Raw genomic sequence first — 13623 nt, 5'->3', positions numbered from 1 at the left:
ATATGCTAACACATATATATGGAATCTAAAAAGAAAAAAAAGTCATGAAGAACCTAGGGGCAAGATAGACGGGAATAAAGACGCAGACCTACTAGAGAATGGACTTGAGGATACGGGGAGGGGGAAGGGTAAGCTGGGAGAAAGTGAGAGAGTGGCATGGACATTATACACTACCAAATACAAAATAGATAGCTAGTGGGAAGCATCCGCATAGCACAGGGAGATCAGCTCGGTGCTTTGTGACCACCTAGAGGGGTGGGATAGGGAGGGTGGGAGGGAGGGAGGCGCAGAGGGAAGAGATATGGGGACATATGTATGTGTATAACTGATTCACTTTGTTATAAAGCAGAAACTGACACACCATTGTAAAGCAATTATACTCCAATAAAGATGTTAAAAAAAAATAGTCAAGACATTTCTAGAAGAGGGAATTCTTTATATACTTAGTTTTCCTAAAGAATTGAAGTTAGAAATTCTGCTGAAGGAAATCTAGTTGTAAGAATAGTTCTCTTTCTTTAGCTAAATGCAATGTGAGATGAAGAATGGTACTTTAAAAATTTTAAAAGTAATTTTATTATTAGCATGCTAATTTTTCCTTTATGGCCTGAATTTGTTCTTACCTTGGAGACTGTATAATTGTGGCTTATGATGCTGATACTGTTACCTAGTCCTGACTTAGAGGCTTCTTCTGTCTCATGACCAGCAGAGGCTGCTGTCCTCATTTGCGTACGTGTGTGTGTACAGATACATGTGTGTCTTCTTCAGTCAATTGGGGCAAAAATATCAATCTCTAACTATAGTATGTACTAGAGGAGACATCCAAACTGAAAACAAGTTGCACCAAAAACGTGTCAGTCAGGATGTGCCTCTGGCTCATGACGATCTTGTTTTTGGATGAATGTCATTCCTTCTGCTTATGTGACCTTAATCTTCTAGTGCTCACTCTTTGTATTTTAGGGGTCCTCACCTGTGCAAAATGTAATTCAGTGCTAAATCAGTCATCTGGTATCAGGCTCTTGTTTTGGGAAAAACCAACTCACATACTTGAAACAGAATCTGAGCTTTGAATTTCTGTTTTAAAAACATAACTTTTTCTTCCTTCCCTCATCACTGTCTTCATTTCCCATTTAAGTTCTATGGATAGAAGTATGGCTTCTTTTTTTTTTTTTAAGGAATTCCTTTATTTTTATTTTTAATTTATTTTTATTTATTTATTTATGGCTGCGTTGGGTCTTCGTTTCTGTGCTAGGGCTTTCTCTAGTTGCGGCAAGCGGGGGCCACTCTTCATCGCAGTGCACGTGCCTCTCACTATCGCGGCCTCTCTTGTTGCGGAGCGCAGGCTAAGTAGTTGTGGCTCACGGGCCTAGTTGCTCCGCGGCATGTGGGATCTTCCCAGACCAGGGCTCGAACCCGTGTCCCCTGCATTGGCAGGCAGATTCTCAACCACTGCGCCACCAGGGAAGCCCAGAAGTATGGCTTTTTACAAATATTTTTAAAATGATTTATTTCATGAATCTGTCACTTGTTTTTATCCAGATTAATTTTCATCTTGTGTAATTCTGGATGGGGCATTTCTAGTATTTGCCTTTGTACACTGTAAGCAAGCTTCCCCAAGTTGTCTGAAGTTCTCACCGCTGTGCTTTCATACTTTGTTAGTATACCAGTGTGCTGGAGTTTGAATTTTTCTGTTATATTATTTGGGAATCTTAAGTTCCAAACACTTTATCTTTCTAAAACCTGTTTTATCTGACCATTGTGTTTTCCTGCAGAAAGGGTGCTGACTGTGCGGGCTCCCCCTGGGTTCTTGAATTGTGTGTGATTCAAAGAAATTGACTTGTAGTATTCCGAGGCTGTCCTCATTATCTTTTAAAACTGGTTTTTAACAATTGGTGTCCCATTCTTCTCCCCCATTTGACAAGCTGATTGCTGACCTTTCTTTGGAAATCGATAAATTGTAGATGTCAGAATTCTTTTGTAAAAAGAGGAAATCTGATTTCTATGTAGAGGATACATCAGTTGTTTCTATGGAGACATTAAAGACTCAAATAAATGTTTATAATTAGAGCTCAGGTGTTCTGGGGGAGACCTGAGGAGAATACATTGTGGGAATTCAATAAGAGCTTGAAGGAAAGTTCCGTAATGTAAACATTATTAGCAAAAGTGTAATGTAGTAATTGACTTTCTCCTTTGGATCTGGAGACATGAAAAAGTAATGTTATGTTTATGTGTAAAAGTAATGTTATGTTTGGATATTTTATGTTTATTTTGCAGCTTTCCATGCGACACCCAACACTTACAAGCGGAAGAACACGGAGACGGCTCTGGACAACAAGCCTTGCGGCCCCCAGTGTTACCAGCACTTGGTAAGCGTGCGCAGCGGGGCTGCACAGGGAATTGGAGAAGTGTTAATTTTGAACTTCGGTGAGGTCTGTAAAGTCCGCGGTAACCGCACTGATCCCGTACTTTCATTGGCCATATGATAGCGGAGCTTTCTCCGTCACATTTCTCGGCAGTGCCTTACGTGCTGCACGTTCTAGTCTTTCGTTATCTCGCGTTATTCTTTATCTCTGTGAGTCTCTTCAGCAGCGTATGGAGTTCTTTAGGATCCAGGCCTCCTGTAGCTCCACAGAGAGCTTACGAGAATGGGAAGCACAGAGAACCCTTTTAAACCCCAGAAGTGCAGTAGTTCCCGAGCCTTGCTCAGAGCCATGGCCCTTCTTTGAGTTGTAGACCCACTGTAGTTGAGCTATATTATACATAGGTCCCAGAGAGGTTTTGTATGTTTTTTTTTTTTATTTTTTTTTTTTTAATGATGGAGAAAAGGTAAGGGTTTAGGAAAATATGAGGTAGAAAAGTTGCTTTTTACGGGTACTATCTTATTTTTACCATTTCCCCTCTTTGAACCAAGCCACTCCTACCTAGGAACTAAATGGGTATATATTGCCTGTTGGATTTTGGACAGAAGATTCATTGAATGGCACCTGCAGAAGGTATCCTATTTTTAAGCAATTTGGTTTTTGTAGAATGAAGTATAAAACTGTTGGCTGCTCTCAGACTTCTCCCTTCTATTGCCACTAAAAATGGATTTCTTGAGCACTGTTTTATAATATTCCTTACAAGGCAGAATTTTATTTGGCTCATCTAAAATGTGTCTGTGGTATCTCTATAATCCACGCCCTTCCCGTTGTTGTATACCTTCCGAGACTGGATTATTGCACCTGGTAACGCAGAATGTAACCCTCACCGCCTTGTTCGTCGAGTTCCTTTCATGTCTTCCTGGGGCTGTGCATCCCTCACAGGGAAAAAAAAATGAGATGTTTTACTTGTAAGGCAGAAAGTGACAGAGTGGAGTATGTGTACATATTTTGTTTTCTTCTTGTATACTTTAAATATTACCTTAGAAAGGGACGTGTTGGCTTAAGAAACCCTGCAATTGGAAAGTGTGACTTCAGATGCACATTAGATGTGTGATTCCTCTTAAAATTCACTTTTAAATAGACTTGCCTAAAGTATATTTGTATTCTAACTCATAATCAGTTAATATAGAGCCGTCTTGCCTGATTTTGTGCTGCTCTGGCCCTGTACGGAAGCCATATTTATCTTTCGCAAATCTTCAAACCCTCAAAAGCAGATAGAAAACAGTTGTATGTAGACGTGCGACTGTTTGTGAAAGCCGGATACTGTGATACATTTGACTAACGTGCTAACGCCATCCTTTTTTTTTCTCCTCCGCCAAAATGAGCCGCAGAACTTTACCCTGACGTCTGCACTTTTCCCCCTTCGTAGGAGGGCGCGAAGGAGTTTGCTGCCGCCCTCACTGCCGAGCGGATAAAGACGCCCCCGAAGCGCCCAGGCGGCCGCAGGAGAGGGCGGCTCCCCAACAACAGCAGCAGGCCCGGCACCCCCACCACCAGCGTGCTCGAGTCAAAGGACACAGACAGTGACAGGGAGGCGGGGACCGAGACCGGGGGGGAGGGCAACGACAAGGAGGAGGAGGAGAAGAAGGACGAGACCTCCAGCTCCTCAGGTGGGGCGCGCCTAGTAGCGGGTCTCCCCGCCGCTCGGAGGGTGCGTGTTGTCAGGGTGCGGGTCGTGTGAGGTGTCAGTTACTCACACGGTGAGAAACCCAGGACCAGGGCTGTGTGGCTGTGACGTACTGCTCTCTTCTGTCCCACACCCGGCCCTCGCCTGTGGTGTCCATCTTCTGGGTTACTTGCAAGTTGACGATCCAGTTTATTTTCACTCTTTGGGTCACTTTCCTTTTTCCAGCTTTCACAAGGGCATGATGACATTCTCATCATTCAGTTGAATATTCTTGACGCTCTGTGGGTAGTTTTGGTTAGGAGAGAGAATTAGAACCACTGACTAATATGTTATGGATTGTCTTTTCAGCCCTATGATTACACCATAAATAATAGCAGGGTAACCCCATTTGCTTTCATTTTAGAAGGCTGAGTTAAAGGGAGCCCGCTCTCATGGTTTCCATGGGGGAAAAGCTTACTGATACTTCCTTCCCTTTCCCTTTCCCTCCTCCCATTGCTATTTCTTGACCATTGCTTAACTTTGGTTTCGTAGAAGCGAATTCTCGGTGTCAAACACCAATAAAGATGAAGCCCAACGCCGAGCCCCCCGAGAACGTGGAGTGGAGTGGCGCTGAGGCCTCCATGTTCAGGGTCCTCATCGGCACGTACTATGACAATTTCTGTGCCATCGCCAGGTTGATCGGGACCAAAACATGTCGACAGGTAAGCGTGGCTGATAAAAATAGTCAGCTTCAAATGGAGAAATACGTGGTCACTGTCCAAACATATGACCATTCGTGGTTATTAAACTCCTGTTCCTCTGAAAAGAAGTATAAAAAATTTTTTTTTCACTGAGAGGGAACTGAAAGGAAATTACTCATTCAACTTTAGATGTTTCAGGTTAGGTGGCAATGGGTTTTATCTTATTTTATTATTCATTCATTTATTTGGTTTTTGGCCATGCTGCGCGGCACGTGGCATCTTAGTTCCCCAAACAGGGATCGAACCTGTGTCCCTTGCAGTGTAAGTGCAGAGTCCTAACCACTGGACCGCCAGGGAATTCTGGCAATGGGTTTTAAAAACCAGGAACAATTTAGATTTAGCCTCATGACTCTCAATAAGAGTGTAATCGCAGCAGTGTCACAGGACAGACAAATAGTTTCTGGTGGGAATGAGCCAGGAGACTGGTTCGCTTAAATAGACGGTCCTCACGGCCCTGTGACCTCGCCTCTTGTCAGGTGTATGAGTTTCGAGTCAAAGAATCCAGTGTCATAGCGCCGGCCCCCGCCGAGGACGTTGACACCCCTCCCAGGAAGAAGAAGAGGAAACACCGGTGAGTCTGCCGCGTGATGGGGAGGCCGCTGCGGGCCGGGCGCTCACGAGGGCAGTGGTGGCTCCACTCTGTCGATTAGGAAAGAAGTTTAAGTGGCCTCAGAAATAAACCTGCGGGGTCTCGTTTCCATGGGCATTTGCGGGCATTTTTCTGTAAGAACACAGTGGCTGTCAGGAGATTTGGTGTGTTGAGTCATAAAAATTTTATGATTATGCTACACTTTGGTTACGAAGAACTATTGAGTAGCTTCTGCAGTGAAGGCTGCATAAACCCGTACTTGGCATTCGTGTGTGGATCTTGGGAGGCTGTGAGCTCTGGGCCGGTTTTCACTCTAGGAGCCCGAGTTTTCCACGCCCACCCTGCCATCGGCCTGGGTGAGCGAGTGACGGGGGCAGTCAAAGTGTCAGGCTGACTCGGATGCGTGGAGGCTGGATGGACTGCTTGCTGTAACCACCCCCCCACCCCCCGCTCCTTTTTTTCTTTTTAGAGAGAAACATACTTGGGTGTTGGGTAAGGGAACATCTAAATTATGCTTCAAAAATTGTCTACAGCTTAATTTAGGCTTTAGTAGAGGCTTCTGCATTTTTTGCTTGTATTATTTCTGACCATATAGCTCAGTTGAAATGATGAAAGATTCCAGAAATTAGAGCAGGTATGCTGTATCAGTATCATCCACACTAGAATAAACCTGCCCCACGTGGCCGGGCTGGCTCTCTGAGGCCACAGCCATTAAGCTGTTCCCACGTTGCTCCACACCTGCGCCAGGTGTAAGCTGGGTGGCGGGTGACTCCCCTTTCATAGTTACTTGGATGAAGAGCCCCGCTGCATTCATGGCACAGGTTGACCTGTTTAAGTTGTGTTTGTTGACATGTGACTGCCTGTGCGCCCCAGGGTCACAAGGATGTTTTCTTTCTTTGTGTTTTGCAGGTTGTGGGCTGCACACTGCAGAAAGATACAGCTGAAGAAGGGTTGGCATCTTTCCGTTCAGCTTCATTAGTAATTCAGGGTCTACTTCTCGTGTCTTAGAATAGTAATTGGATTAGAGTTTGGGATATTCTGATATAACCGACTTTGGTGCACTGAAGTTTAATGCACAGAAGTGCATTAAATGGAGGCCGTCTGTTGATTAATTTCCAGTCGGTTAGAGGAGAACGACTCTGGGAACCTGACTGAGGTGTGTGTGACAGTGCCCCGGGGTTCCCGAGCTCTTGGCGGGTGGGGCTAATCTCTGCTGACCTCTTGTAAACAGTGTGTGTGATGTGGCGGACACGGAAAGACAACGCGCTAAGCTCGGAGGGCCACGGGGAGAGCGTGTGCTTGTCGGGCGTGTGCTCACCTCGCTGCTCTCTGGACTGACGTGGTGCTGTTGTCTCTGTGCAGACGGCTCCTCCAACCATGTTTACAACTACCAGCCCTGTGACCACCCACGGCAGCCTTGCGACAGCTCGTGCCCTTGTGTGATAGCACAAAATTTTTGTGAAAAGTTTTGCCAATGTAGTTCAGAGTGTAAGTATTTGTTGTCTTGATGTGATTACATGATAATTCAGTAGGCTGTTGGTCAGCAATTTAAAACTGTAACCTCAGTCGGCACAAGGACACAGCAGCTCCTGCGTGCTGTTCCCTTTGGGAAATTCACTTATGCCACGAGCATGCATGGCGCCCAGGAGTGGCGCTGGTCCTGTATCCAGCCAGCCTCCTGGCTGACGCAGGTATGCGGGCGGGTTTAGGCGAATGTGGGTTAAAGGAGCTTTTATTTTTTCCCCCTTGATCATTTAACTTAAATCATAGTAGAGTTGACACAGAATGGAAGGGGACTCTAGAAATAGCTACCCAAATACTTTTTGGACACCAGAAACTGTCAAGAGTTAGGTGGGTTTAGTCTTCAGAATAAAGGAATGTGTAGCATCAGGGTAGTGATTGTAATGATTTAATGAAACTGCACTGAAGCTTGGATACCAAGGAAGTACCTAGAACTCTGTCGGAATGGTTGAGAACCATGGATATTATGTTGTCCAAATCCTTCCTTTGCACCTGTTTTATAAATCAAAGAACTGTAAGTACACATGCCATCTAACAAACAAAAAAGGGGAAACAGGAACTCAGTGACCTTTTTCAGTATGGACAGCTTTAACTTTCCTGTTACTTCCCTTTCCTCATGTGTACGATGGGATAATACAGTTGTTGTGAGGCCTCCGTGCGTTAATCAGGGCCTTAGCGCCAGACTTGAGCTGCACCATTAGGCAAGGTTTTCGTCTGACGAAGAACATCTCTCTGAAGGTCAGAATCGCTTTCCGGGATGCCGCTGCAAAGCCCAGTGCAACACCAAGCAGTGCCCGTGCTACCTGGCTGTCCGAGAGTGTGACCCCGACCTCTGTCTTACTTGTGGAGCTGCTGACCACTGGGACAGTAAAAACGTGTCCTGCAAGAACTGTAGCATTCAGCGGGGCTCCAAGAAGGTAGGGCGTGATCGTTGGTGGTGGGCTTCTGAGAGAAGTCAGGATAGTCTTAGACCATTTAGCTGGGGCAAAAAAGTGATTATTGAATGGTACAGCTGATAGAAGGAAAACGGTTGACTTTTCTGTAGAATACTTCAGTTTGATATAGGATGAACCAGTAAACTCTGAGAAGCAGCTGTTAATGGTATCAGATTTGAATAAGAGGTATTTTTCTAGTTGTTTAATAGATGATTCGATTTTCTTTTTAAGTTTAGTTAATAGAACAAGTGGTTTATCTAGTCTCCTTAAAGCAAATCAGTGGTGTTCCTATCAGAACAGAGAGACTCATTCTTATCAAATAGTATTCTGGGTTCCTTTGTGCACAGAATAAAAGATGGGACTTCCCACGGTAGTTTCTGCAGACTTATTAGTTCCTGTTTCTGTAATAACCTTGAAAATAACACAGGCAGGAATTACATAACTGAAGCCTGGGCATTGGATGGACTTGACTTGTTGCAACCAGGGAGTTTATTGTTGACCAAAAGAATCTTAGTTTTTTAGGGTAGTATCTTAGTTTTTAGGGTAGTATCAGTATCTTGGTTTCTTAGGGTAGACAATAGATTTCTTCTTCAATTAATCATTTTTATAATAATAGCTGACATACATTATTTAATACAGAGTAGACCCTGGTCTAAGCACTTTGTGTATTAACTCATTAGTCTTCCTAACTTCATGAGTTAGGAATAATCATTAAACCCAACGTTCTAAGACTTGTCAGGAAAGGAGCAGGAACTCAGCCAGGCGTTCTGGCCGCTGACCCTGTGCTGGAGTGACCACCCCGTGTGCACGCGGCACATTCATCTTTAGGGTCTTGAACTAGTGTGTAATGTAACTGAGATCGCATTACTGTCAGTCCTACTCTCCTGGAAGTTCTGTTTATGGCAGTGGCTTTATTTTTTTGGCTGTGGTGTTTGTTATCAGGCGTTCAGACGGTTTTACTCTGGGTCCTCACGTCACAGTGACGCTGGCGTGGTTTCCCGGGGACACCCGTTCAGCCCTGAGAACTCCCATTTCTCCTTCAATCCCGTACTTTCCACTGTATGATAAAAACCCCTCCTTCAGTTTGTTCAGAAAGTGGATAATCCTAATGGCGACATGTCTTTCTACACATCTTTTACCTCCTAAAACAGAAAACTGTGTAGATACTTTTTACCAACGGGGTTTCATTTGCGTAACAGTATTTAGCTGGTCGGGAAGGTACCTGCTTAATTTTCCCCGACAGGGAGTGTAGGCTGAGTCAGAACAAGCATAGATCAGTAACTTGGGGATCCGGGAGTCTTTTTCAAGGCCACGAGGATACTTGGAATGAAAGCATAATAACAAGCCACGATGAAGAGTTAGGGATTCATTCCCAAACAGACTCTAACGGTAGAAGCGACAGCGATGATCGGTCATCTTGGCATCAGCTAAGAACAGAATGCTGGCCCATGGGATCATGCTACCCCTCGTGGTGGTTTTTCGTGCTGTCGTGAGGAAGGGCTGTGGAAGGATGCGCCCAAGAGAAAAGCGCCCTGGAAGGAAGGGCAGCGCTTCGGGAGGAATAAAAGCTGGTGAAGAGCCAGGAGAGGGCCCCATGGGGGCTGGGACTGGACCTGGAGGAGCTGGTGATAGAGGCCACCTTGGGGAGGTGCAGGGGGCACGGACAGAGGGGGAGCAAGGGGTCCCTGTGTGACAGGCACGTTGCACGTGAAGTCCAGGAAGTCAAGGGCTGAAGGACGGACAGGGAAGCAAATGGTGCAGCATCTCAGGATGCCTCGTGCAAGGACCGCAGTCGGAGGGACCCGCACCAGCATAGGTGACGTCGTATTTCTGAGAGAGACAGAGGATACTTAGGCTCTGTACTTGATTTACAAAAACCAAAACGTGGTTCTTGCAGTTTGTCAAGCCCTTTGGTAACACGGGGGAGCTGACCCCTTCCCCCACCCGTGGTTGAATTACCCTGGTTCATCCCGTGGTCTGATTGGTCCATCTTCAGCTCCTCTGATTGTGTGACCGTGTGTATTATTCTCTAGCATTTACTGCTGGCACCGTCCGATGTGGCAGGCTGGGGGATTTTCATCAAAGACCCTGTACAGAAAAATGAATTCATCTCGGAATACTGTGGAGAGGTAAGGCAGAGCCGTCCAGTTACAGACAGAGGGATGCCCACTGTCGCGTGTTCACGTGGTGTCATCCGTACTCACTTTGCTTTGGACTGATTTTCCTTGGGCAAGTCCATTGGGTTTGATTAGAAGTGAATTTAAAATGCCTTTTCAGCTTGGGCTTGTGGGTTTGGTTTGTTTGGAAGTCAGGCTGCACGGCTTCAGTCCTTGTCACAGTTAGCTGTTATCACCTGGGGAGGAGGCGGGGAGAACACGAGCTTTAAAACAAGGAGTCTGTCCTACTTAATCCGCAGCCTGGTTGATAAGGACCTAAATTAGGAAGACCCTGGGGCCGGCTTCACTGTGCGATTAACCCACCTGGTTTGTATTTTGTACTTAGTCAAAAGACTTTTGTTAATCACTTCCTCCAAGCATAGTTGCTTTAGATGTGGAAGTATCCAATATTTCTACCAATATTTCTACGTTAGAGTCCTTAAAATAGCACTGCTTTTGACAAAGAGAGAAGCTGGCCCCAGTGACCCTCTGTGGAGCGCCCTCGGGTTCCAGCTGTCCCTGATGAGCAGCTGTGCGCTCTCCTACCAGGCTCACCTGATGCGAAGCAACCTCCCTGTGTCCTTCCTTTTAGATTATTTCTCAAGATGAAGCAGACAGAAGAGGGAAAGTATATGATAAATACATGTGCAGCTTTCTCTTCAACTTGAACAATGGTATGTTGATGAATTAGAGCGCATTTGGTTCCCGGGTTGCACGGGCCCTTCTGGTGGCTTGGGTATCAGAAACGACGTTAGGGGCCCCCAGTGTCAGCCGTGTTGGAAGGAGCCCCGGCCTGGGCTAAGGAATGGGCTGTTTGCTGGGAAGCCAGCCAGGTTGGATGAGTGTAACTTGGGGTGCAGGTGGAGGCTCCCTCAGCCGTAGGGGGTTCTGTGTGCAGGGAGCGATCGCTGCCCCAGCCCCGGGCCGTTCCTTGGCTTCACTGCCTGGCTCTCCTCTCGTGCCCCTCTTGTGCCACAGGTACCAGTCGGCTGGGCCCACCTCCTCCAGTCAGTGCCTCTGACCTGGGAAGGGTGTGGAGCACGGCCTTGTGAAGCATCTCCACAACGTCCCTGGGGGTCCTCGGAGGGCTGTGAGGGTAAAGGGCGCTGCGTGCGCAGATGCTGACCCTGGGTGCAGTCGGGTCACGGCTGGGAGTGTGCACTTCGCACCCAAGCTGTTCAGGGGGCCTCTCAGCTGAAGCAAGTAGAGTGGGTTCTTTCATGAATGTGCTCCATAAATGGTAATAATGAAAAAAACTAATATAATTTAAAATGTGAAGGGAAGAATTTAGATTTTATTTTTTGCCATGCTTTGCTCAGTAAGACGTATTTATAGCTGATATAACTGTCTTGAATCACTGATGAATTTTTACCTAGAGAACATTTTCTTCCAAATGTCATTTCATACTAGGTAAAGTTGGTTGAATGATTTGCTTTTGAAGGCAAACCCTGAAGAAGTATGACCAGTTGTATTTCCGGAATCACAATAACTTTGTGTTTATTGATCTTATAGCTGCAATTGTTTACTGGACTGTGCTTATTTTTTTCTCTTTAGATTTTGTGGTGGATGCAACCCGCAAGGGCAACAAAATTCGTTTTGCAAATCACTCAGTAAATCCAAACTGCTATGCAAAAGGTAGGTAGGTGTCCCCGGAGGTGGAGCTGCTGCAGGTTGACCTGAGTGGCCTGGGTTGACACGTGTTACGTGAACGGTCAGCAACCCTCCAGGGCCGCCGTCACTGACCCCGGCTCTCTCTCTGCAGTGATGATGGTTAACGGCGATCACAGGATAGGGATTTTTGCCAAGAGAGCCATCCAGACTGGCGAAGAGCTGTTTTTTGACTACAGGTTGGTGACAGTACATTCCTAGAGCCATCAGGGCTTTTTCTTCCTGGGCCAGCTCCGGGCTGGAGCATCTGTCGTTGGAGGGACAGAGTTCTGGTCGTCATGGGCAGTGGTGGGAGTTTGGTAACGTAGTTTCCATTAGACAAGTAATGCTTTAATGTAAGTCAAAAAAATGTAGAAAGCTCCATTTTTACCTTTGGGGTCCTTTCTGCGGGAAAAGGCGTGCCAGCCGTCAGGGTGCTGAGCCGAGGCACTCGGCTGGCAGTTTACACTGTCAAGCTCTGGGGGATAAACTGACAAGTTCTATAATTTTTATTTAAATGCACTCAGATGACTGTCTAGTTAAACGAATCCTGTGGCTGAATGTACATCCCATCCAGAAGCTGTTTTTTGAGTGCTGAGTTGTCGTAAACTAGGGCCCGTGTGTAGCCACTTTCAGTGGCAAACTGCGGCACAGCTGAAGGCGAGACCTACCCAGATCTTTAGCGGGACGTTACGAAGCCGTAGCCCCGCTAGCTGTGAGTGAGTGAGCAGCAGCTGGTAGACCTTCCTTTGGGTGAGCTGTAGGTTCCAGCCGGCGGTGGAGGTCGCAGGTGGCTCTTCTGGCCTCGGTCCTGTTCTTTCTTCAAGGGGGGCCGGGGCGGGGGGGGTGGTGACCAGCTCTGGCTGCTCCTGGGCCCCGTTGACTAAGGGCCCAAGTCCGGGCTCTGCCGCGTCGCAGTTACTTTGCCTTCCCCGTGTTAGGCCTCAAGACCGTGCTGCGGGCCTGCCTTCGCCGGCGGTTGGTTTCAGGGGCACAGGGCTGGCTGGGGAGAGAACTGGGGAAGGGTTGTACTACCAGTTCCGTCCACTTTGCAACTGGAATAGGCCCAATGATGCAGCTGTGCAACGGGATGCGTGTGTGCTTTTCCGCGTGGACGTGTGAGTGCTACACACTCAGCTAAGCAGACTTGGTTGTGCTGCTGGAGGGCGCTCACCCCTTCTTCCTGCTGTTTCAGATACAGCCAGGCTGACGCCCTCAAGTACGTGGGCATCGAAAGAGAAATGGAAATCCCTTGACGTCTGCTACCTCCCCCCTCCTCCTCTTGGAACAGCTGCCTTAGCTTCAGGAACCTCGAGTACTGTGGGCGATTTAGAAAAAGAAAATGCAGTTTGAAATTCTGAATTTGCTAAGTACTGTAAGAATAATTTATAGTAATGAGTTTAAAAATCAACTTTTTATTGCCTTCTCACCAGCTGCAAAGTGTTTTGTACCAGTGAATTTTTGCAATAATGCAGTGTGGTACATTTTTCAACTTTGAATAAAGAATACTTGAACTTCTCCTGGTCGTTGTCATCTGTCACACAGCTTCCCCAGCCGATTTTAGAAAAAGACGACTGAGTGAGTCTAATGGGAAAAACATTTAACTCCTTTGGTTTTTCCAGTAGCCATCCTACTGAAATCTTGGTTTCACTAATACTGCCTATTAGGCAAATTAATACTAAATATAACAAATATATGCCTACATATAAACATACTACCACGTAATACACGGTGACTCACTGCTGGCCTCTGAGACCAGGGTGGGCGCGTCCCCGGCTGCTGAGAGGCCTGCAGCTACGGACCCTCTAAGCCTTGTTCTCCACGTGAAACGACAGACAATTGGACGAAGCGACTTCTGAGAACCGATCTAGCTCTAAATTCCACGAGTCTAGCTATAGCCCTTCAGAGAGATGACGGGGATATAGCCAGACTAGGTTCACACCTCCTTGAAGAAGGAACGGGAACACCCTCCTACGTCCCAAGGAGGCGGG

The 13623-nt window shown here is 46.6% G+C and overlaps 1 protein-coding gene and 1 non-coding gene across 6 annotated transcripts in view; one reads left to right on the top strand and one right to left on the bottom strand.

Annotated features, from left to right (window-relative positions):
* EZH2 (enhancer of zeste 2 polycomb repressive complex 2 subunit) overlaps positions 1-13066 on the top strand; it is a 64242-nt gene extending 51176 nt beyond the window's left edge. For 4 of the 5 annotated variants that reach the window (XM_061198143.1, XM_061198144.1, XM_061198142.1 and 1 more), the window contains 12 exons: positions 2272-2363; positions 3787-4027; positions 4576-4745; positions 5261-5355; positions 6283-6323; positions 6736-6861; positions 7633-7811; positions 9863-9958; positions 10578-10659; positions 11540-11620; positions 11748-11832; positions 12828-13060. In XM_061198143.1, the coding sequence (XP_061054126.1) occupies positions 2272-2363; positions 3787-4027; positions 4576-4745; positions 5261-5355; positions 6283-6323; positions 6736-6861; positions 7633-7811; positions 9863-9958; positions 10578-10659; positions 11540-11620; positions 11748-11832; positions 12828-12888 (1349 nt within the window). In that variant the 3' untranslated portion in view covers positions 12889-13060. Of the gene's footprint in view, positions 1-2271; positions 2364-3786; positions 4028-4575; positions 4746-5260; positions 5356-6282; positions 6324-6735; positions 6862-7632; positions 7812-9862; positions 9959-10577; positions 10660-11539; positions 11621-11747; positions 11833-12827 lie in introns of all 5 variants that reach the window. The other variant, XM_061198140.1, reaches the window with a different exon arrangement.
* TRNAV-UAC (transfer RNA valine (anticodon UAC)) lies at positions 5009-5081 on the bottom strand. Its single transcript has one exon. It is a non-coding gene; the product is annotated as a tRNA-Val (tRNA).
* Positions 13067-13623: the final 557 nt, after the last annotated feature.

This window comes from Eubalaena glacialis, chromosome 8 (genome assembly GCF_028564815.1).
Source record: "Eubalaena glacialis isolate mEubGla1 chromosome 8, mEubGla1.1.hap2.+ XY, whole genome shotgun sequence".
In the NCBI taxonomy this organism is placed as follows: domain Eukaryota; kingdom Metazoa; phylum Chordata; class Mammalia; order Artiodactyla; family Balaenidae; genus Eubalaena; species Eubalaena glacialis.
The sequence above is the reverse complement of the archived record's forward strand: the minus strand, read 5'-3'. Positions and strand labels throughout refer to the sequence as shown.